General features: G+C 39.3%; 1 protein-coding gene and 1 long non-coding RNA gene across 6 annotated transcripts; one reads left to right on the top strand and one right to left on the bottom strand.

The window, feature by feature from the left end:
* Nucleotides 1-457: 457 nt before the first annotated feature.
* On the bottom strand, nucleotides 458-18,125 carry Rop (Syntaxin-binding protein Rop). Of its 5 annotated transcripts, none has more exons than XM_022855808.2 (11): nucleotides 15,700-18,125; nucleotides 13,912-13,983; nucleotides 13,525-13,737; nucleotides 12,791-13,043; nucleotides 12,331-12,586; nucleotides 11,779-12,051; nucleotides 11,051-11,308; nucleotides 10,180-10,254; nucleotides 9,164-9,265; nucleotides 7,837-8,005; nucleotides 458-7,644 (listed from the first exon to the last, which is right to left on the bottom strand). In XM_022855808.2, exons 1-11 carry the CDS (start codon nucleotides 15,725-15,727, stop codon nucleotides 7,505-7,507), a joined length of 1,839 nt encoding a protein of 612 aa, XP_022711543.1. In that variant the 5' UTR covers nucleotides 15,728-18,125; the 3' UTR covers nucleotides 458-7,504. The 5 variants fall into 5 exon arrangements, with proteins under 5 accessions (XP_022711543.1, XP_086829777.1, XP_022711546.1 ...); XM_086973651.1 differs by having other exon boundaries at nucleotides 17,942-18,125; XM_022855811.2 differs by having other exon boundaries at nucleotides 16,467-16,536.
* Nucleotides 16,453-18,203, top strand: LOC147753784 (uncharacterized). Its single transcript, XR_015316099.1, has 2 exons — nucleotides 16,453-16,610; nucleotides 18,119-18,203. It is a non-coding gene; the product is annotated as an uncharacterized LOC147753784 (long non-coding RNA).
* Nucleotides 18,204-25,328: the final 7,125 nt, after the last annotated feature.

Genomic DNA, 25,328 nt, shown 5'->3' with positions numbered 1-25,328 from the left:
GCTCAAATTCAGGTTTATTTTTTCACACTATTCCCCGTAGTGACACTAATCCTTCCCCGACACCCAAATGATCAAACGTTTTCCGAAAAGTTTGAAGGCAATAAGAGAGAATAATTTTTGCGAAGAAATAAGCATAAAAAATGTTTAGGGTATTTAAAAAAGTATTTTTAGAAACGAGAAAGGCGGCCGACACAACAATTTTTATTACAATAGATCGTTTGCTCCAGATTGCAAAGAACCCACTTAGTTTAGCTTTTCAGTTACTATATTAGAAGCCTTGAAAGATGTTCGTAAATTTTTGCAGACTTTTGTTTTCTCTTCAGTTTCTTTCTCACAGAAACACGGGTTCCTACCTAACCTAACCTAACCTTCACCGAATTAATATTCCCTAGTGGGTATGTAGCCTCTATCTATAAAAATCACTGTTTCATTGCTTTCTCTATGTAAGAAAAAACAATTTTTAACCTTTATAGATGGGCTAAGGATAACATTTATTTAATGCAGCTATTTTTTCTTCGTTGTGACGCACGACTCGTTATTTTCTTTTCGTTGATTTAGCAGTGTAACGTTGTACTCCATTGCATTCAGATTATTCCATTGCTTCTACTGCTATTAGTACTTATCTTTGATATTACATTGTCGTCAATACTGGGCTAAGAGAGAAGCGTCTGTCCTATGCCCGATTTCATCATCACCATCACTGCTTGTTTTTGCTAGCATGGTTGGTCTTTTTAAGGGATTCATTTCCTTTTCTATTCGAACGGCAACTAAATGTTCGTCGTCGTCGGATGTGCGATGCTGTGACGTCTGCCAAAAACGTCCTCTCCTCAGCGCCCCAAATCTACTACTTCATATCGTGTTAGTATTACTGGCATGATTGTTGTTGTTCCTTTTATTGCGTCAAGTGAAGTAGAAAGTGTGAAGATGTTGTACTGGTAATATAGTCTGTCCTGTTCACCGACCTTTCAGTGGCCGCCCTTCGCCTACCCGTTGCAGCTATGTTATGGCCTCGTTCTTTTGTATTGTGTTCACTTTGCCATTGCTATTGCTAGTCCTATTCCTTGCAAGTTGTTGCTGTTGTTATTGTTGCTTTTTCCTGCCATAAGTACTGGATGGCGTTGCCGTTGTCAGGTGTTTCCCGGCTAGAAACATCAAATGCAGATGTTGTTGTTGTATGTATGATTATGTTTTTCTTGACAATTGGTGTACGGTGTTATGCTACACGTGTAGTTATTATTATAATGGTAATGGTTGTTTTGCATAGCAGCTTTGGGCTCTTCAGCGGGAGTTGTGCGCGACGGGCCTCCCTCGGCTAAAAAGCGGCACCCAGAGGCGCCCTAGCTACGGCCCGGTCCCATCGTCCCCAGAGGCGCATTCGCGCTCGTCTGACTGCACCCCTTAATTCATGTCGATCAGTCCCCTACATTGAACCAGACTGTTTATACCGTCTGGTTGACGTTGCACGTTCTTGCTGCAACCATACGTTCGTCAACATGAAAAACATTTACAGTAGATATACTGAATTTTAGTTCTCACTTTTTCAATTATATAAGCAATAAATAAGATTGAAATGCCTCTAATAAGACATCCGTGTTAAGAGCTACTGACTACTACGCAATATCCAATAATGCGTAATTGCAGGTGTGAGTCGTCAACTTATAATGAGATAAGGAGTCAATTGGGAAATTCAATAATCTAAACAGATACCTAGAAGCTGAATCTAAGGGACCTGCTATTTTATCCAGCAAAAAAATTGAGAATTCAGTAACCAATATATGACGGGAGAAGAGTGTTCGGTTTTGCTCGACGTTTTATATGATGGTAACCATATCACCTTTTGCCATTGTTGTGTGCGGCGATCGCTGGTTAGGTGGATGTGGATAGATCCAAATTGATACGCCTAATAATGCTTATATATAAAATCTAGTGTTGATTTCCTCTTCTTTCTTGCTTCACTGTTATGAGGGTGCCGAAAAACATACCGTGTGGGAGGATGGGGCTTGAGCGAATGAACGTATATATTGTTGTAATATTAGTAGTTATACTCGTATTGAGTTTTCTAACAGCCTTCCAGAGGGACTCTGCCTGTTCTTAGGGGTGTCTGGGGGTAGCCGGGATAGTTCTACAAACTAGCTATACACCGTTGGTCGATGAGTCCCGCCGCGCCCGTTGATGTAACGTCTGCGTTTCTATTATTGATATAGCTTGCAACAATAGTATCATTGAAATATACTCTGTTTGTTGATCAAAATTCAATGTGTACTGATTAAAGGCGTTTGTTGCTTGCATTTAATAAAGGTGTTGTTGTATGATAATTCGCTTCTTTTTGCTGTCGATGTTCTTGCTGTTATTCAATACTAACTACATTACTGCTGTTAATAAAGCTATTTAGCTTGTTTGTTGTTCTTTAGTAACATTGTTCGTGACTCGTTGATGTTCGTAAAGTGTCCCTTTTGGCTGACCACTGCAGGTGGACGCTGAGTGGAAGACGTACGCAGAACTGGCGTCTTAATGCGAGTTTCCTTTTGTTATGTACCCATACCACCAACGACGCCATCAGCACACATCGAACATCCATTGTCGCCGCCTTGGCCTTGTTTAAGATGTTGTATGGTGTACTTTGCTCTCTTACATTTCCATATTCATTTCTACGTTTACCGAGGGAAAATTGTTTCGTTCGCCCCTAGGCTCGCCAGCCTGTCAACACATACATGTGTGTAAGAAGAGTTGAAGAAGCGACAACGATATGGCAACATATGTTTCTCTCTTTACATACCACCTAATACGTTCCGTCAACTACCCAGTTGATGTCGTGCGTCATAGAAGCCAGTTTTTCGTCTTGTGTATCTGCTGCAGTTGAAAACTCACCTTCGATCCCTATTCATCGAGTTATTGGTTTGTGGTGTCGCGAATAGCCATCAAACATAACCTAGAGTCTGTTAAACAGTCTATAGCGTTATTCATAATAGTGATAAATAATTGTTCATCACATCGTTCGCTTAACGTCTCCGTATTTTATCTTTTTCAATGGGTTTTAGAGAACTCGTGTGTATATATATATATATATATATATAAACTAGGACTACTTTTATGTTTATTCTACACTGCATTGGGACCCAACCCTATGTGGGACCTCCACAGCCGGGAAGTCGTACCGAACATATCGTTTCTTTCTGCTCTTTAATTAGCGCCCATGTCATATTTGGGCATTATAATTATAATGTTCTTTTTCTTATCATATTCAGTTCCTATATTATTTGTCATACACATCTAATATTGGGCCTTTTTTCATTTTATGAAGTCGGATTAATTATTATATAGATATATTGTGTTTTATCATTTTTTTCTCGCTATGACAATAGAGAAGGAATAAAGAAAGGAAGGACAGGCGTATAAACAAAATTACTGTTGAACAGAAGTAAATGTCTAGTATAGATCGGAAGCCTTGTTTGTTTGTTATAGTGCCTGTTTTTGTCGTCGTGTCCATCGTAAGTGTTGTATTATATCCAACTTTTTTGTTAGGTTTTCTCTACTAGTCGTCCGGCAGCGCCCGCCCTTCTAAGCAGCAGCAGCAGCAGCCACCTCATCATCACTATTATTGTTATTATTATAGATCGACTGAGGGGCGCACCCATAGGGTAAATAAACTGACTAGTATTCATCAACTCTAATGTCTTCGGTTCATCAACATTCTAAAAATCTGTGTTGGGTAGTGCTTGGATTCAATGTCTACGTTTATATATCTGTTAATGATTGTGTGTGATTAATTAATGTTTGCCGGAAAGACAATAACAAAATTAAGTATCAATATTTGTGAAAAAAATTTAGCGTTATAAATATAAAGTTCCCAAAATTGTACGCACTATTCAGATGTAGCCACGGCGTGGGGTAACAGTCAGAATGGGTCATAAGTGCATCTGTGGATGTGTGTATGTCTTAGTCGTTACATGACTTCGAGTCAATAGCTACTGGGAGCTAGCTGTCTTTGCGCAAGCCGCGAGCTTACAGATGCAAAATTCAAGGGGTCGCTTGATGAGCGTCTTGCAGAGGCCTCCAACATAGATGTTAACAAATTTTGAATCGCTGCCTTAATTTTGTCGGTTAAGTGGAGGTCACCAGCATTCATGCCATAAGCATAAACGCTTTAATTTATCACGCAGCACAAACACATAACTACATAAAAGTGACGTATAATGCACAGCGTACCATTAACACCGATACGATTGATGACGTCAACTGATCATTCAATCAGCATTTTAATCTTTGAGAGTAACTTCGAAGTATTGAAATATTAGCGGTATCAAGTTGTAGCAGTAATATATGGTTACTGATTTTCGAATCGATGAAGGTGTGCTCTGGCTAGGGACACTGACTAGGTGAAATTTCCAAAAAAAGATTTACTTCGCTTAGCCTGATTTCGGTGAGAAAGACAAACGCCATGAACAACAGAGGCAGCCGAAACAGTTTTAAATCCTTTTATCAAACCCCAACTTCTGGCGCCTTGTGCTTGTTCTGTGCTCTCAACTATAGAGCGATAATTATCGGGATTGTTTCCAGTGTAACAATTGGTCGGCTGCCATTCATTGCATTGGAAACGAGACAATAATACTCGTAATGACAAATACATAACAGGATAATATTCTGAATACACTCTTAATAATGACCTACTAATAACCTTATTAATAAAGTAGAGGCGAAAGCTCATTCCATACAGCAACGAGTTGTCTAGCTACCACTAATAATGTACAAGATGCATCACCGTTCATAATACTCAAAGTACTCATGACTCTGTATCACTCTAAAATCGTCACATGTGGTGTGTGTCGTCTGCGTACGTCGTATCTATTTGGATTTCTATAGGTCTATAAATAGTGTAGCTATCGGGTCCTGCTTAACGATAATGCAGCCAGAATTGCAAGAATAATACGGTCGCTTATTATCATCCGTAAATTTACCGTATAGTACAGTAGTGGTATATCGTTAATACTAATCAAGGAGCGTACATAATAATAGCCCTGGTCATGAATTAATCATAACGGGATGAGAATGACTGATGAAGCAACTAATGGTAGATTTGCGTCCCGCCGTCAAGGATACAAATCGAACCGTATTGGTTAACTGAATAATAATAAAAGCGTAATATTATACATTATTAAAATGATAAACTAACGTTATCCAAAAGTGATTGCAAAAAAGCGACAACTATAGTAGCAGCAGCAATGACGTCAATATAAACGGCAAAAGAACAAAAAAATTGTAGGCCAAGCGAATATGAGCGCACCATAGTAAAACTGATTTAATGCAGTTACAGGAATATATATATGATAAACTCATATACGAAAGCCAAACGGCTCCGAAAAAAAAAGATGTGTTGAGATAAATAAAAGATCCCCATTTTCCAAAAAAGTAACTATAACAGTATCACCAAACAGTATATGAACATTATTGTAGATTTGATTTTGTAGGTATATATATATATATATATGTTAGGAACTATATCGACATGGAGTACAAAATAACGAAAGTCGTAATATAAACAAAAAAATAAATTTAATTTACTTATCTTGTACACGCGCTAGTTATTCGCATCACTTTACGTTTTTAAACGTTTGTTTCATTTATCTAGCCGGTTAAGGATCGTGTATTGCTTGAGATGCGACAGCAATTTCGCTCGCTCGCCTCATCCCGTTGTAATGAACTCATTACGAATTATAATCTAAGTAATAATATATTTTATATGGTTTTAGACGTATCACTTTGTCTACTTATTCTTTTCCCATATTAATCGCTTGGTATAATAATAATATACTCACAACAAGGAAACGTTTAATAAGAATAGTGCAGTAATATTAATAACAATAATTCGTTTTCAACCGTACTTTTGTTTACGATAAGTTTTTTTTACGATGTTTTTTTACGTCCCTACCGTTAGCAGTTATTATAACTGTGCCTGCCCACGGTATTGTATCGCTTGTTCTCAGCATCATAGCATATATTGAATTACCTTTATAACGAACTTTGTATTTTTTTTTTCTATCATCTGCGTCGTGGCACTTTTGGGTGATCTTTTTCTTTTTGCTGTCGCCATCGTTGCTGCCATATCGTTGTCGCTACTGTAATTTAAATTAACATTACTTGTATTGTTGCCCTGTGTGGTTTGTGCAAGTTTACCCAAGCTGACGACAACCTATTGATTCGTTATACATGTTCATTGCTTGGTTGATTCGATGATTGATAGCATAGATCCACCAGCTGATTTCGGTTCTTAGATTCCCCGTGTGCTGCTACAATAACAGTTAGTTTTTCCGTTAAGTAATCATCAAATGTAATCGCAGAGTTTTAACACATCCGCCTTTCTCAGTGCTTCGTCAGTTATTTGCCTACGGTTCGGTTGGGATTCCAGTTCGAGTAAGTCTTCTTGGTTCTTGCTGTCTATCTATTTGTATGTTCGTCGTACAGCAATCGATAGTAGAGAGAGAGAGAGAGAGAGAGAGAGAGAGAGAGAGAGAGAGTGATGGTAGAACTAGAATAGTCATCATCGGCCGTTTATCATCCTTAAGTCTGTTAATTGAGAATTATGTAGATGCTTTCGTGCCATCGTTATAACACCCGCGTTACTTGCGTGATGAAAGAGATGATTTAAGGAAATTGATAAGCAAATCGATCGAACGATCCGTTAACATCAATCAACCAATCAGTCAGGCGCATAGCACACTCTGCGGATCAACTGACTGCCGTTCCCCTTTTGCTCAATTAAGAGTTATTAATAACTCGTGGTCACCCAATTTTTTATGTTCTTCTGTATAATTTTCAACTGTTAGGGTCACAGATTCACTAAATTCAATCAAAATCCGTTAGATTACCGCTATTTCTGTTTAGTTGGAATTCCGTTGTAGACACTAAAGCCAACGTTTCAACGATAGAAGCGTGACGCATTGTCATAATATATTGTGTTAGTAGAGGTTAATGGCTGCGGAAGCCATGTCTTGCTGCTCCTCGTTAAATTCGAGAAAAATATATAGACCATGCTCAGACACAGGCTCATGTGCGCCTCTGTCTAATTGTTGCTATCTTTTTTCCAACATAGAGTTGATCCTTGTGGTACGCTTGTATTTATCCAACGTGTCCGGCTTATTTGGTCTATACGGTCGTGTGATTAGAGACTGCGCACGTTTCAAAGGCCCTTGTATATGTCGCCTTCTTCCACTCTATCTCCTGTGATTAGTAGAAGCCCCGCCGCAGACAATGACCGGCCGGAAACGCTTTGAGGGAGCATACAAGTTTACGCCAATATTGTGTACAAGCATTACTACATGCCCGCGGTCGGCCTTTCATCACCTCAAATAGTCGGCTACTAGTTTAACAGAAGTATCTCACATAATTATCAGATTTAATGTTCATCTCAATAGGAAAGGAAGTTGGAAAGTTTCTCCTCTGACTCGACAGTGTCACAATTCAGATGTTAACACATATCAACGTCCTTTTGTTCTAGAAGGAATGTAGTTTAGGCATTTGTGATGTCTCTGAGGTCGGAGAGAAATCCTTCGGGAGTGATGATGTGGTCAGACCCCACAATCACCTCCCAGTTCTTTAGGTCACGTGTGGTTTCATATGCGACACGCATTTCCGAATAAGTGGCACCACCTACAATATTTAACGGGCCGTATTAAGTTTATTTAAGCACAGGAGTTATTTAATAGGAGTTAAAAATGTTCTTATATAATATAGGGAATGTTAAGAAGTTTCTTTTTGTTGCTCTGGGAAACTAGAAATCAAAAAGCATGACTATTTTCGATAATTTTTTTTAAGGAATCATAGTAGTTTTTTGTCACCCACCAATTATGAAAACGATAAGTCGAGGAACATTTTTGAGGTTGGCCTGTTGATTACGATCTTTGTGCCATTGGCCATAACGCTGGGAAGTGGGAGCGGCCCGCGTATATCCGCCGTCTCTTCGACCGACAAATGGATAGTGCTTCTGGTCAAGTTTGTCTTCGATGGCGTCCTAAATATAAATAATCGGGATCGTTAGAGTAGAAAAGTAGATGATCAGAGCAGTCCATACAGATGGCGTCATCCCCTAAGCTCCTCGAACTTAAGCTGGTTAGAATGGCCGAAGGCAATACAGCCTGGGTCAAGTAACGATATGATGCGTGAAGTAAAATATAATATACAGGATGGTGGGTTTAAATTGGGGGAAATCTTTGGCGAGTTGGTTGTCGTTACAGAATGGGTGCATCCGCTACCTCTGGTACCAGATGAAAACCAGTCCTTTCTAAAACAAACGCTTTCTAACAAAAAAAAAGTTTTTGTAATTTTTCAAATTCAAGCGAAGATTAACTATTGTATAATTTTTCCGCATTGGACGAACCCCAAACAATTTTTTTTTTGCCTAAAATCGTATATCTACTTTTTACCTGGTGTCTGACAAATGCGAGACTGAAAAATCTTCAGTAAGGTTTACATTTAGAGGACTCGAAAATTCATTGCTTTAGATACATCTAGGTGCTTAAACGAATGACTGTTTTATAGAGGAGAGCATCAATTGGTGACTGTCTCTAGATTCTACAGCGACAGTTTCTGGTTTTTTGCACTTTTATATTTCGTTTTGAGCTCTTGCATTTTCGGGACTTTAGGCCTACTATCAGACCAGAATTTGGTTCCATTGAAATTTTTTGTAGGTAGGGTATCCGAGCAGCGCTTAGTCAAGTTTATACCCTGCACGCTTAATATTCCGAAGTTATTTGCGGACAATAAATAATTTAGGTTCTGGATTGCAGCTCCAATTACGGTGGATGGTGCTTATATTGATTAAATATAACCGCCATGACACTTCTGATATATGCACTAGCTATTTTTATTTAGATCTAGTCCTAAAAACAAAGTATAATCATTTCTTAACCTGGATGTGCCTTTATGTATATATGTGTATGCAACAGCGAAATATCTTCGTTCCACTATGCATATGTTCCCCGCAACAGATCTAGAAACCTTTGAATTAAATCAATTACTTTGTTGCACTCCGTAAGTATGGTTTCAGCTTTATGAAGGCGTTTTCGGCGCCTCGCTTAGGTATTTTTTCGGCAGCGCTCTTCTCTATAATGAAAATACCTTCAGAAAATGTCTTCACTACTTTTACCATTGTTCCCCGTGGTTTACATACCTCGATGACATCCTTGAGGATAGGTGTCCATCGAGACATCTGGTATGTCTGCTCAGTAATTCGTTCCTTTCGATGTGGTTGGTATATCTTCTTACGGCCAGTCTGGAAAGTTTACAGGAATGATTGTAAAGCAACATCGACTATTCACTAATTAAAACACCTTTTACCATACTGAAATAAGCTCTGGTTAATTAAGGCATTTGAACGCAGTGTTAGTTTAATGCCGTTGTCTAATTAGCTTCTGTCCATTAAGGTCACATGCAACAAAAGCCAAAAAAATACGACATGGAAAACTGCCACGTGCTCTCATTCAGGACAATCAAGACCACAACAGCGACCATCACCACATTACCAGCAGTTGTGAAGAAAATTTCTTCATTACGTTATTTACAATATATTTTTCCAGAACTGGAGAGACATTTGCAAGTCGACGAAAAATATCTTGATAGCGTAACCAATGAGTCGTCACATGAAACACACGCTACATGTGACAAATGGAAAAATGCGATCGATGAAATATGCTTACCCTAGAATTATGAAGAAACTTTTGTTTTGGACCTTTCAAGTAATGATAGGATTGCCATTTTACTAGTTTACTAGTTACAATGACCTGTTTGGAAGAGACAAGCAGGGAATATTTCGGATAATCAGGTGCAATTGATAACTAAGTTAAGGCACCGATATGAAAAATTCACCCGAATATACGTTTTTCATGGGACAAGATACGCTTGTAGGAGAATGAAGAACTCAGGCAGAAAGTAGAAGGCACACTCGATAATTATGTGAAGATAGTCAGTTGGAGTCAAGCAAAATGAAGCACCACTCCCCAAGCGCCGTTTTATTTTCGAATATGAGTTCCTTTTGGTGCACTGCTTATTGTTGCTGTTCCAGGTACAAGACAGGAGTATTTTTCTTTGGTAATATTTTAGTTGAGCCTTGAGTTTCTCTCCGAATGTTCAGAGCAGCTCAACATGTGTGGGGGGTTTGCGGTAGCTTTTTAGTTGTCGTTCCTGCACCTTGGGAGGCTGCCAGCCACCTATGTTGGCTGGATCCTCGTAGGACGCCGAGATCCCACTCCAGCGATTCGAGATCTTCCAAGTCCCAGCCAAGATCATCATTTCGGTGTCACGAAAACACGGTGAAGGGAGCAGCAAGGAGCGGGGGTTCCAATGAGGATAGTAATCACCACCCCATCGCCAACGTCATTAGGATCATCAGGCGCATCACCATCATCGATCACCGATGAAATGCGATGTTTTAACGAATATGTCGAAAAAGAGATATATTGGTTAGACACTGGCACTTCTGCTGTTGGCCAATGGTAGGTGGAATGAGTATCAGTAATTGACAGTGATCCGTAATAATGGTGAAAAAAAATGAAGTAGACGCAACTTTATACGGTATAGTTCGGCTTTCCACAATAAAAATAAACATTACACATGATATGACAAAAAGATTAGAGTTAACAATGAATGTCTACAGAAATTTTATCATGCGATGAACAATTCATGCCCCACCATGCAATAGACCATTACGTATTGAATTCCTATGATTTACGTGTATTCTACCAGATGGTGTCTACTAGCATTTATTATGTGAGCAGATATGAGCAAGGAATAACAAAACATAACTATTATATAGGCACTACAATATCCTGTCGTTTGTCAAATACCATTACACCACAGCCTTCCAACTGTGGCCATCAGAAGTCCCACTTATAAATGACGAACAAAAGAATAATCATGCCTATTTCGTAATGTAAAGGAATATGTGCGCTCCTTGCATATAACAAGCGAGTGTCTACTGAAATAAATTTATGGCCACAGGAGTTCCGAGTAAAAAGAAATCTACTTAGTTTTAATCAGATTCCTTAGGTAGTGAGCTCACATCGGTGACGATGTTGACGCCGAGGTGTGCCATATTGCTAATGATTCCTTTTTCAGAAGGAGGAATTTGAGCGTGCTGAATTAGCTTGGAAAGGTTCTCTTCAGAGATTCCGTTCTTGCTTAGGATATACAGTAGGATTATACGGATCTTGTCGTAGTTGGATACAGCTGTATCGAGAAGGATGGGCACAATATTACGCATCGGATCCTTGATTTTTTCACCCTCGGCATCCGTGCCCATCGCTAGATCTTGCTCGACCTGAAGAAGGCATGACAATATCATGTCATCAAGTAATAAGAAATAGCTGAAAAACTTTTAAAAAAATTCATTTGTATAACATAAGTACGGTAACATTACAAACAAAAGTATTTCTTTTTAACAGCTGAACTTTCTGGACAGGCGAATAATAATAATGGACAGCTAACTAATAAAACGATAGTTATGATTTGTGTCTGTAGCTAGACGCAAAAAATGTAAAAAAAATAACTTAGTTTTTTATATGATAACGTTATTCACACGCATCCTAATATAATAGAGCATAAATATTTGACAACGGTTTGCCTGTGAGACCTGATACAACGCCTTATATTAATGCCAAACAAAACTAAATGATAGTCGACGACCATATATAAGTAATATTAATTGTTGTTTAAGTTATAGTGCGTAAGTCACGAAGTAAATCAGTTTTGTTTTTTGAACTAATTGTAACGTATCCGCAGTTTACGTACTTTGCAAAGTCGGTCAACGTATCCCTGGTACGACTTCATGCAGTCTTCTGCTAGATGCAGGTGGGTCGAGTACTTGTTAAGTTCTTTCTGGTACTGCGGCATTTTCTTGATCATAACGGTGAGGTCTTTGAGGCTAGACTTGTCTCCACCACTCGCCATTCCGCGTTTGGAGTCGATGAACTTTTTCATTTGTTTGGTCACCTGCTGCGACACCACAGCAATGTGTTGGTGCCGAAGTTCCACCCAAAGATCGTCATTTTCATCGAGTAACACCTGTTTTAAATTAGTCACACAAGTATAACTGATTCGTTTATCAATTTATATCAAACTCAACCTCACAAATCCTCGTACAATCAATATTCTGACATCAATTATTGAAGTACCTTGTTGTCTTAAATGAGCTATACAATACAGTGGGTAACTAAAAAAACGATAATTTGTTTTTTTTTTTTTTTATAATATTTACTCTCTAAAGGCCAGTATCTGTAATATATTGCTTCAAATAGCCGAAAAAGGAAGCATTTGTATACAATTTGTATACTGATTCCGTACCTCCTTTTCGCGTTCGTCGTTGCCCTGTGATGCCACGAACTTATAAACATCGTTCTCAATGGGCAATAAATCATAGGCCATAGCCTGGAAAGTGAGCTCATGCAGAAGTGGAGAGACGCAGTCAAACCCGCGGTCCAAAATCAGCAGCTGCGAGCGTAACTTCTCCGGACCCTCACCCATAGTTGGTTCGTCCGCTTTGTATGCGTCTAGTTTTTGATTGATCAGTTGTGACAGCTCTGAGTTCAGCTCGAAATCACTGAAAATTACAGTAGGCAATGATCTTGTCATGATATTTTATTAAATGCAAGCTGTATACGACAAGTATTTGATGACCGAACTAGGCGCAATGTGATATTTCGAAAAACCTGTAGTTAAGGGCTGTTTGGGTTTCCCATCTCAGTTCATCGAAGCCTCGTGTACAATTAAAGCCAATACCTAGAATAAGTAAAAGGTAACTTACGCTCGATATCTGATTGAAGGATACTCTCCTAGAGTAGCACAGAGAGTAGCCACTTGTTCGGCAATCCTCTCAAGATTGGCTGGCCTATCCGAAATTCGATTGGGATTGTAGTAGCACTGGAACGTGTGTACGGAGTCCAGTGAGTACACCTGAGACTCGTAAGGCAGGAATGCAATATTGACTTCCTTCAAGGTCTTGATGCTTTTTGCAATGGGCGACTTACACAGATCGGTGAACAGTTCATCGGGACACTCTGTATTGAATAAATTTAAACGCATTCACTGATAAGATTCCGTAGCAATAATTATTAAACATGCTTTTTGGCAGATTTGTTTGGCCAAAAGTAACGTGGCAATCTGCAGTAATTTAAGCGTCTTCTTTTCACCACTAGAAAAAGTCTTGTAACTATTCTCCGTTTCAATGACTAGAACAATTCATAGTCATGACCTTTGCAACCCTTTATAATAAACGGTCGTACGAAGCTCGTCACGAAACGGTTTCATCAAACGTGTTAACCCTTCAATGATGCTGCGCTAATCTAGTAGTAATTACGGTATCGAAAACGATATTTCGTACTTAATACAAGGAAAACATTTGTGAAGAAGCACCATTAATACTCTATTCCGAATAGCTGAATAAAAGCTGTTCGCACGGTACTTCTAATATTTAAGACGAAACACTGACATATACCTAAACATGTGTGCTATGATGTGAGCAACATTTCTCGTACTTACTTTCGGTGAAGAAAATGTGAGCGCACCTGTACATGTGCATACCAAGACGGAAGTCGTTCATTAGGAGACGGATCGAGTTCTCGGTTGGCGTGATCAGATATACCGCCTCCACGTCAGGCAGTGGTTCTCGCTTTTTGGCGAGATCTTCCACGATAGTCATGCCCTCCGCGGCCAGCTCGTGCATTTTGCAGCACGCGCTGATCATTCTCATGCCTGTGATAGCAAATCAAGACAGAAACAGCACATTTAGCACTACGAAAAACGAATATGGTATCAGCGAAAACTTATTATGATTAATATTATTTCACAATATACTTCTGTAAGTGAAGCTTAATAGCATGCTGCCCGTATGTCTAGTATGATGGTGATAGGAACAGCGAATTTTACCTAAAGTGTCCACAACCAGCACTTTCCAATCCCCCTTCTTTTTGACTGAACGAACGACATCGTTCAGAATTTCTGAAATGACAGAGATGAATTACAATATCAACTTATTAGTGATTATGAAATTTAACTGAAATAAATGATTATTTCTAAAATGCTAACACGTGCGTATTTGAAAATGTACTACTTTATGTTACATTTATTTACTTGAGCTGTCGGTATATCTAATAGACCGACTAGAACAGAAGAACCCGAAATAAGTTCACGTGTAAATTAGGGTTGTTTGTAAATAAACCTAACTAATAAAAAGACCCGCACTAAGAATAACCGTCTAGATCGTTTTATAGATAGTTTATAGTTTTCAAAAAAAAAGTCATATTAATTCTCAGTGAATCATTGTAAACAAATGATATAGCAATAGAATTTCGAGTCAGATCATCATGAGCTAGTACGAAGATATACATGTATATATATTCTGTTGATCTCCTAGAAACGCCTGCCTCACAACCTTCTCTCTGTAATAGCTTTATTAATAAAAAAAAAAATAGCACAAACTATTCCATTTACAATTCAGACCCTGTTTAATCCAACCAAATTCAGTAGGTGGCAATTAGTAATATCCATTTTACAAGCATCATCATGAATCGGGAATTTCCAAACACGCTCTGAATTAAATTTTACAATGATATTTGTTAGTAGCTTAAAGTAACAGAGCTTAAATGATTTTTGTCAAATTATAAAAGATGGCTTTGTCCAGTTCAATGAAGGAGCATTAACATGATTATTTAATAATCACATAAATCGTTGACAAATAAGTGAGTGGTTCAATTTCAAGTTCTAAATGTTTGGAAAAGCATAGCCATTCTCATACAATTTTTTGAACTTCACCAGAAATCATCTATATCTCCAGTTAGTCATGGTCATGTTGTTATTTACTACAAGTATGCATTGCAATATATTGAAATAGGAATACCACTAGTGAATCTCACTCTGCATATAATACAATGGTATCCGGTCCACGGCCAATATAACAGCAGCAAAGCTGTTAAACGTTGTGTGTATTTGGGTGCTGGCAAGGGCCAATACGGCGACTATACTGCCTAGAGCCGACAGGGCCCAGGATGACTCATACGGATATGATAGGGTGGCACAAAAAACTAAACGAATTCTTTAAGGGAACGGTTACAAGGCTGGCTATACTGTTGCCATATTTGCATGTATTAATTAATATTTTTGTATTCAGTTTCTGTGATCTGCTTCATAAACCATGCTGGGATCACGAGTACAGACAACCCGCAAATAGTTACTTTTCATTCGATTTGCAATCGCCTGTATTTTATAATTCTATCATCATTCCACCAAAATATACAGTGCAAATTAGAGGCTTCTAGTTAGAAAAATTAGCGCTATTTGTTGTAAATAGGCTGTTAATTTACGCGACCGTCCGTACAAGACGTAGCCGCACCCGCTTCTATACCTAAGCCGCTGTGGCTTTAGTGTGAAAGACCAGTAAGGCCACCCGTTCCATACGTTTTGGGTCCTGCCAGCTAGTTCTAGGTTCTGCGGCTAGCCACTATTATATGGGCGTGCTTCGCCCATCTGCCTGCTGTAACTCGAGCCCATCATGGAAGCTTGTCACAATAAACAACTGGCCGACTAATCCAATACAATACCTAACACACATCTCTTGCCGTTGCTCAAAGCGAGCAAAAAATACCCCGGCAAAATTACATGCGGCGTTACTCGAGAAAAATTACATTGAAAAATGCTTATTGTTTCGATAATACTTACTCTGACCGACTAATTGTTTCAACGACATAATGGTTGAAGGTTCCTAACTCTAGTTCGTTAGATTCTTCTGGGCTACGATATTTCGGTGAGTTTCTGCTTAAGTCGCAATAAGACGGTGCTGAGGGCTGCTAGACTGTAGTTCTAATTGTTGAAATAGATGAAATTGTTGCGTTGAGAATCGTAGATATTTTGTTCCGTTGTTAAATGTTCAACCAGAGCAACGAGAAACACTCTGGGCTAACGGAAGATAGTGCAGATGAATACCTGCTTCAAGAAAACTTCTTGCACGTTTTAATGTAAACGAGCGACGAAACAAGTGCAGATATATGTACGAGGAAAGTATTATATTAAACACCAAAGCTGAAACACGATGACTGGCGACACTTCTATGTTTCTGTACCCTGCGTTTTCTTCTCTATGTGGCGAAACAGATTCTAGGTATATAGTAAACCACCAAAAACAGGTAGTCAAGTGGAGTAGCTTGATACGTGACTTAGAGACGCTTGAATATCCGTAGTTGGCGGGGGCGTTGATGAGGGGACAACGACTCCATTAATAATCATTAGTAAATAACACGAAACAAATCCCGAGACTCGTACGTTAGTATGAAGTAGACTGCCAATCGACGCAGTATCAACAAAAAAAAATTATTCAACGAGTTCCACGGCAAGTAACGGGTCCACTTCCCCTAGCGATTTTAGTACGGTTCAGTTATTTAAGCTAAGTTTTCTTAATTTTGCTAGGTAGTGATCAATGATGACACTCACATCAAGGTACAATCAAGTCGGTGAGATTTGCAAAACAAACAAGCTTGAAGGTCGTTACAGCTGCGGCCAGGTTTCTCTCCTGTATGTCGCGACAGCGAGTCCAGTAAGCTCGATTGCTTTACTCGGAGTGAATGCAAAAACAATGTAAGTAACGGAGCAAGCGAGGTTTGGACTCTTACACTGGCAATAGCAGTTGTTGAAATGACGGGTTTCTACGCTGAAAACTTGAAATAGCCCTAGAATAAATTTGCTAGTAGCTGAATTTGAACGGTAAATTTTCGATTCACGTTCATCGCTTCGCTTCTTAGGCTGTTATTACTGTTCGGATTAAGTCAGCAGGTTTGTTTCTCTTCGTTGTACTCATCGACGACGGTCAGCCCAACAAATAGCTGTCGCAATTGGTAGCTAAATTGGCTACGAACGATCTAACGGACGACCGACACGATTAGCAACGAGCAGCAGGGCGACAGTGATGTTCGCGAGTTTTGGTCGCCTGCTCGCTGAGCGACTTCGATTGTTTGCCGCAGCAAACACTCTTTCATATACAAATATGGCAGGAATGAAAGTGTCTTGCAGTTCCTGCTACAGATACAGGCTAGTTGATGCAACTGTCAGCTGAACGTTGTACGCCGTTCATGAGATCAACAACGGCTACAGGGCTGGTGTCTACCGTTGCTAATAGAAGGTGCCGAATGGGAGGAACTAATCTTCTCTATAAGCTGTGGGAATCTGGAGAGTTGACGAGACGAAGAGAATGAGACGACAAAAAGCAAAGAGTTACAGGAATCTGAATTGACTTTTATGTTGCCTTTGCCGATCTGTCTGTAGCTGACTAGAAAGACGTAGATAGAATGTATCCGACCGTCGAATGGAAGTCTTTTCTCTTTGGGATTATTAAAATATTGATGAAATTGTTCACAGAGAATCTGTAACAACCCCAGAATCTCTAACAAAAAAAGGAACTTGTTTCGTAAATAACTATGAATTATCTGTCGCGCACTAAGTTAGATCCAACGCAGTGGCAATCCAATGAGCTGCGCCGCTTGTCTGCCGGTTATCGTAGTCGAACTTAGTGAACGCTGGCAGTCTTCTTCACGGTCAAAGCGCCAATGTACGGTTGGTTCTATTTTGAAGTCCTACACCATGTCGGGTGACATCAGCGCACGCAGGGTTTACCCTTCTTTACCGTATAGATGCACATGAACTGACCGACAGATACAGATTAACTAGCTGAATTTCAGTAGTAACAATACAAATACACACATTTACTGCGTTTTCGTAGTGATTTGTTGCAGTACGGACCAACGGTCGCGTTTAGTTCCTAGTCTAAATCAAGGAAATTAGCTAGGGCCGCAGCACTCGCTTCGACTCGAACGCCAACTGGCTCTAGAAGCCAGCTCCCCCCCAGGCCATTCCAATGCTATCGCTATGATTCCTTAATAATCACACCTACTGCTGAGCAGCTATTCACTCACTATTGATCCGCTTCGAATTTTCATGGCTCTTTTTTCACGCCCACACACGCCTGCTAGTGACTATTCCAGTGCTGTTGCAGCAGGCCCTTCCGTGCTCAGCCTTTGCTGAATTTCGGGGCTTGCTCACAAAGACTCACTCTCTTCGTACTGTTGTTGTTGTTGTTGTTGTTGTTTCAGCGGCAAAGATCAAAATGGACCTAGCGAATAAATGGCTGGTTGACTTTCAAAACCGATGTTGACTACTGCCTGATCGGCGCGATTATTGCTGTTGCTATAGCGTTTGTGTCGTGGCCCACCGCAGCTCACTCGCTTAGCTCCTGCTGCTCATTTCACTTAGCTCGACCCATCCGTCAAAGCTGCACAACCCAGTACAGCTGCTGCGGTGGCTAGTGGCGCTTCAAAACCCCTTCTTTACAGCGGTTACGACGACTGCTGTTGCGATAGCCACCATAGATAGCTGCTGCTGACCTGCGTGTTGCTGACGGTTCGCGTTCATAGCGCCCTGCTGTTCCGTGCTGGGCCATTCGAACACGCACAAAGCCAAATTGGAGGGCCAGAGAAACTCGCCCGCCGGGCGAGGGCATAACCCGCGAATGTTTAAAATCGTTCTGGGCGCTGATAAGAATCAATCAGGGTAGAATTATTAGATATGACTATAAAAAGTCGTTATCTATATATTCATCTCATTATTGATTGTTTATAACAAAATATGCTTCGCAATTGAAAATCTTCTAAACTATACGCTGTGTTCAGTCAGTTAACAGGGGGGTTACAATGCCAAATAGAGTATGAATATTTTACTGGAACAGAAATATTGTTAAAACTATTTATGTTACTAATAAATATTACGTAGTATAAAATATTCTAGTTATTGTTGTTGTAGCCCAATGTTTCTTGCAAGTGACATAAAATAAAAGCGCTGCAGCCAACTCAGTTGAGCAATTCGATGGAGTGAGATATGGTTTGTTGCATAGTTCGTGGTTAGGATTTCTTACATATCTCCGTACGTATAATTTAACGGAAACGAGAATTTTTCACGTTAAAGAGACGCTACATGCATGTACAATCATATAAAGAGGTCATAATTTTTTGATAACTAACGTTCTCAGCGTTCCAACTTAAACGCTTGAACTACTCCAAAGTGAAATAGTTTTAACACGCATTCTATCGGAAATAGAATAGGTAGCGTAACGGATGCGGAAAGGTGTCCGGAGTCCGCTAGAATAGTTTGCAAATTTAGCTGAAAAACACAGCTGCAAAATAATGCGACAAAAATGCCAACTAGAAAACAGGATACCTGTATATATATATATAGTAGATGTTATCTGTACTATTTTGATATTGATAATATACACAATTAGTGAACAACATATAATAAATTAATGTAACCCGTAACGTGGTGCGGCGTTGATACGAAGGGTAAAAAATAGGGTTTCGCCAAAGCAGTAGATGAAAAAACGGCACTTAAGTAAGCGACCCAAACTTTGAAAAATAACGAAAACATACAATGAACATTGTACTCGTCATACACAATAAGAAGGAAGAAGATCATTCAAAAGCTCTAAATAGCCTATATTATTGTGACAAAATTTACAAAGTATTACAGTGAAGCGATCGAACCGGATCATCTACCAATTTTACAATGTGATATCAAGCTAACAGTCGGCTAATTACTGTCCATGTTCAACAGGAACACTCAAGCAATACAACCATGCTCTTTGATTTTCAAATAAAAAAAAAAGTTTTTTTAAATACATTGCCGCTGTATCGGGCAACTTCCATAATTAACTATAGCTACACAGACAGTGTCAAGTGATGTTTTGGATCGTCATAGTGGTTTCAACCCTACTTAACTTGCATATCTAGTAAATGCACGCTTAGCGCAATTCGATGATTGCAAAATATAGATTATGTATTGGAATTGATATAACGATAGAGTGTATCAACAATCACTGGATAGCGTTCACTCAAATTATTTCACGCTGTCTTCGTTAATACCGACTAGGTTTGTCTTACGCTCATATATAGTATAAATGCTTTGTTAACATAGATTCGATACAAAAAAGCTTATATTTAATTTAATTTAGATGCTCGCTCGAGCTTCTCGCCACTGAATATAACCGAGTACAGATAAAGACATCCTCTAACGTTAGCAGCTTCACCAAATGCCTTAAGATCACCTACAACATAGTAATAGATAAGCTTAAGATAAGTTGTTAAGGCAACACCAGGCAGTTCTTAATATCTGCATAGGGAAGACAATTAACGACTCAAGTTAAGAAAAAACTAAAGACTCATTTCAAGCAAGCTTCCATAATAACAGACAAGAATTTTAAATGGGGAATACTTCAATTAAATTGACGTGGTTGAGCGACTTACGGTCGACGACGGAGAAGGAGGGAAGGCGCTACGTAAGCTACCTCATTACAAGCGCAAATGAAGTAGGTCTGAAAATGAAGGAGGACACTGTGTATGTTTATCTCAGATTAATAAAAAACCTAACACAGCCACGTCTGCTTGTCACGTGTTTTGTTCTTACTTGTGCTAGTGTTATAGACTGTAATAATTCACCACCATCTTTTCGTCACATGGACATCGTTCTTAGGTTTAGGCGCGTCGCTGTACATTGTCACCTTCCCAGCACGTACCTTGTACATCCATTGTCAATTCCAATACCGTTATAGAAGACTGATTTCTGCTGAATAGTATAATAAGTCCGGCTAAATAATTGAACTTATAAATAGCAGCAGTTGATTTGCTTATCAGTGACAGTTTGTCGTCTTAGTTGGTGAATATTTAATCAGAAGGCGATACACAAGTACGACGAATAATAGTGTAGATTCTGCTGTAGCAAACATTAAAACGTACACGCGAGTCTCTTCTCAGCCTCCAGTTTGTAACTTTTCCTTACGAACGTATCTTCGTCAAATTCAAGAACGCTTCGTACAGGCGAGCGGCTGTGAGCCAGCCAAAAAGACAAAATATCTTATGAAAATAAAAGCTAACTGAATATATAATGAGCTGTATCTTAATTTTTACCATGTGCATATTCCTGTATCGTAATAATTTCTTTCTAGTAAATTCATATCCAAAATATCTCTTTTAAGGGGTCCAAGTCAACGTAGTCAATAAATACATACAAATAGATTATGGCAGAAAGCTAGATGTTTTATGTCTAGTAAACAATCGAAGTGTATCTGCGCTAGCGACGACTGTGCGACTACATGAGGTCAAGCGGGTCTCTTACTGTGTTGTGTGTCGAAACAGAGGACGAACTGCAACCATTAAAATACGGACACTAATTTTTATTATATATCATATAGAATAAAAGCTAACAAGTCAACTCGTAAGGTCTAATTTAATATAAGACGCTCGTCTATCTGAAGTCAAAAGACCGGCTATCGTCACAGCTTCGAAGTTCAGCTTGCCCAGACGCGGTTTAAAATTTGAAGAGAAATGTCCTCGATTGATTACGACGCTGAAATAGATGGAACTGCAGAGAAGCGTTAGCAGTTTTGAATGAAATATAAGAATCTGAGAAGTTAGAATGAAAAACTTAAACGGGCATGACAAACAACATTCAAATATAGGACCCACTGCTTTAGAAGAATCGGGCAACAGATTTCAAAAACAATATTTATTTCTAAACACTTTTCCCAAATGATCTTAAATTGTTAATAATATAATAAATAGTTGAATATGTAGTATAACTGATTTTAGCTTAGTCTATGTCTGATACATCTGGCCCCGCATCACGGTAGTTCTAGTTAGGCCAAGACGCCAAAGCGCCTCGGAGGTTTGTTTTCAAGCCACGTTAGCGGATAGAGGCTCCTTGATGTTTCTCTGCGGCGCCCGCTAGGCCTTCTTCTGCGTCACAGCAGCATTGCTTTACCCTTTCTCTTGCACGTTGGTGCACGCAGAGCTCCATCGCTCTCATTCAAGGGCCTACACCCATATTGCGATCCTCAAGCCACGCCTTTAAGGGCCTCGTTCCTCTCCCAAAAGTTACTCCGCAGTTACTCAGCATCTACCTTATCCGATCATCTCCTCCAGGATTACGTCGTTGACGTAGCAATCGATAGGTGGCGTTGTGATCTCTATTCGTGAATAAGAAGCATGAAAGCAGACAACAAACATGGCTGGGGTGAGTGAAGCCGGCGTTTCCAAACGTACGGGAAGGGGAAGTGAGGGGAGATATCGAACTTCGCTTAAACCGGGCCCTTGCACGGTAGGTTGCAGATCTTGTCCAAAGCTTTGAGACGAGCGGCAAGTTCTGAAGGAATTAACGGCAGGCAGGCTGGCCGGCTAGGCCGCTGCTGTACGATGCGCAACTGTGGGGCCTACTATTACCTGCTATGTGTGATGTATAACGATCTGCTCGGCTATATTGCAGCCGAGAGCTCAGTCACTGTCTAAGTCCTTTTCCCATCGATACGTGTTGCATTGATTAATTCGATAGATTGGTGTCGATAGTGGGCTCTAGCTGCTACTTACGAGCCTGTCTAAACACTAGATGTCCTTTTATTTTACGTAGCCTGTCTCTTAGTCGGCTCATGAAACTGCAGCGATTAAGAAACAACGTTTCAAGTCGAGCCCAGTTGAAAACCGTAATTTAAGCAACAACAAGCTTAACGTTTCTCGCACAGCTTAACAGTAGCCGCCCAGAGTCAAAACTGGCCCTTTATAAAAGGGCAGGGGAATGGTTAGTTTCAAAAGTTAGATCGGAACCACAATGCCGTGTACTTTTGCTAGAAACAAAAATACTGGCTAACAACCCAGCAGCCGAGAACGAATATTCGACTATATATACATACATATATATATATATATTCCGATAAAACCTGTGTGCGGATAGATTGGATGAATAAGTAAAACAAATTAAAACAACGTCCATGAACTATACACGAAGCAGCTAATATGGATTGGGTCAAAGAGAGACGTTTGGGGTCATGTTTGAACGTAACGTTCAAATGGGGAACAACCGATTTAGTGACAGATAAAACGAATGAAACAGTATTTGAAATGTAGCAAGTGTAAGCTATGAGCATTAAGTTATATGGCAGTTGATGAGAAATATGATGTTAAACAAGCAGCATTTGGAAAAATCTATATACTGAAAACCACGGTGAATATATAATAGTTACTTATATTGTATGATTCAAGTCACGAAAATTCGTGGAAACTAGCGTGCATAAGTGACTATATAGATTGAACATCGTAATAAGATCAGCATTGACGTATGACTGAGTTTTGTAGTGATATTGATCGATCGCTGTAGTACTTTTCATGGGAACTAGCGAACTATCTTGATGCGTTATATCACATATGTGTAGAAATGCATATGGTTCCGTGACGATTTATCCCACACAATTCTTTATATTATAGCATGTACCATAATCCTCTAGAAAAATTATTTTATGGGTTGGGTTTTAAACGACCTCCCTTCCTCCTAACTTCTTGGTCTGTCAACTAATTACTTGCAAGGGCTACTGAGGCCTGTTTCCGCGTGCCACAGACATCAGAAGTAAACGACTTAGCAAATCAAATTCAATCATCAAGACCTGTTTTGCTGGCAATCCTGTCTCAATCTGTACAAGTACGAGGGTTGATTGAACTCATCTCCCAGGCGAGAAAGATACGATGGGATTCACTTATAAAGGAACTTTTAACCGTTTTAGAATGACATCGCCCCGTCTAAACGTTTATTTCTGGCTACATAAAATGTAGCCAGCTAGCTGGGAGGTTACTGATGCTTGGCTTTTTTTCTTGGGTTTTTTTCTGTGCCTGGACTAACTGTTTGCCCTATTATCGCGTATTCTAAACGCACAAAACGCTAACAGCAGTTGGAATTAAGACATATTTTTCAGCATCCATTTAGCATAACGAGTAAATTAAGGACAGATAAATTGATCGTATTTACAATTTGCTCATATATGAGTACTCCGTATATATATATATATATATATATATATATATAGATATATACGTTACTTACACACGATTTGGTAAAAAAATAAGATCCTATGTAACGTAATGACGATGTAGCTAGGTTTATCCATGATTGCAGAGCCTGGCGCTGTGTAAATTGGCACTAAGGGCAGCACCCTGCAAAACGGACGAATGGTCTATGTGTTATTAAGTGAATTACACAGCCTATGGGTTAAAAAAAGGAGTTCAGATACGATTATTTTTCAAGATAAATAAAATTATCGTCAACGTTAAAAAATGTCTTACTTTTAGCATTAAATAGTTATAATGTCGAACAGGATCACATACTTGCACCACTTGCCATCTTATTATATATAGATATTTAGATACATCTACTAAATCATTCGTTCTTCGCACATAAGCTCGTTAATATGTGTTACCACCATCATGTCATTATAATAGTTCTCATTGTTCACGTGCAGTTTCCTCGTTGTGGTCATCCCATAAGTTTACTACATAATTGTAACCATTATGTTACCTTGCCCCATTGCGTTGTAGTAATTTGATTGCATTATTTCAATACTTCCTGTCGATTATTCTGCCACTGTCAGCAAAAATTTTTTCTAGTTTCTGCCATGTTCTTTACATGTTATCCCCTCGCGGTTGTTTCGCTACCTCGGGGCAAGCTGGCCTCCACCTATAAAAATCCTTGTCAATATGAAATCAGTGAAGTAAGCGATTCCTCTTAGGGTGTTTTACAGATTGTCAACAGAAAACTGCCCAAAAAGTTATCTTTTTTTAGTTTACTACGAAGTCAAAAAAGTCTTGATAAGTCGTTTAGCTTTTGCCGATTCGTTCATTCGCTTGCATGCTTGCTATGTCCGGCGCAACTTTGAAAGCACTTCAACATGTATTTTGCATTTTGAAACTTTCGACTATGTTTTCTTTATTGAAAAATAGATGTATTTTTTTTTGGTATATAAATGAAATGAAGTGTTTCTAAGTAGTGTCAATACTGTAAAGAATCTTTTATGTACCAGGATGACTAGGTGCCGATTTTTTTTGCAGTACCAACGGCTTTGAGCCGGACGAAACTGCTTTGAGGACAAGCCTCCTTGCCTTGGGTGACCTCTCACAGCAAGCACAGACGAAAGCATGGAAAAACGACTTTTCGGAAAATCGTCCAGTTATCCTCAAGAAACTCACCAAAGATTCAGATGTATTAGGCTACTTTAGAAGACTATTTGAAGGTACGAAGACTTTTAGAAAGGGTTGTGCAGAGGGCCTAAATTACAAACGCAGATTTGTTAACAGCTGTTCCAGGGGAATCCACGCGCACTCAAAGCACAGCTGGATTGGATCTAACGCGTTATAACAGCTACCGAACGAAAAGAGAACGAAACACAATGATCTAAGGTGTCGGGTCAAATGCAAGTCAAGGCCGTCGAAAACTGCAAGA

The sequence above is a fragment of the Varroa jacobsoni genome, unplaced genomic scaffold (genome assembly GCF_002532875.2).
Source record: "Varroa jacobsoni isolate VJ856 unplaced genomic scaffold, vjacob_1.0 scaffold_231, whole genome shotgun sequence".
In the NCBI taxonomy this organism is placed as follows: Eukaryota; Metazoa; Arthropoda; class Arachnida; order Mesostigmata; family Varroidae; genus Varroa; species Varroa jacobsoni.
Note: the sequence above shows the minus strand (reverse complement) of the source record. Positions and strands in the feature narration are given on the sequence as shown.

What these genes read in the sequence shown, in the direction of transcription:
- Rop (XM_022855808.2), bottom strand. Translation starts at nt 15,727, where the DNA reads ATGTCGTTGAAACAATTAGTCGGTCAGA. An exon ending in ACGTTGACCGACTTTGCAAA is followed by an intron (nt 11,309 to 11,778) that starts GTACGTAAACTG and finishes TGCCTTCTTCAG; the next exon opens with GTCGAGCAAGATCTAGCGAT. An exon ending in TCCTCAAGGATGTCATCGAG is followed by an intron (nt 8,006 to 9,163) that starts GTATGTAAACCA and finishes ATTTATATTTAG; the next exon opens with GACGCCATCGAAGACAAACT.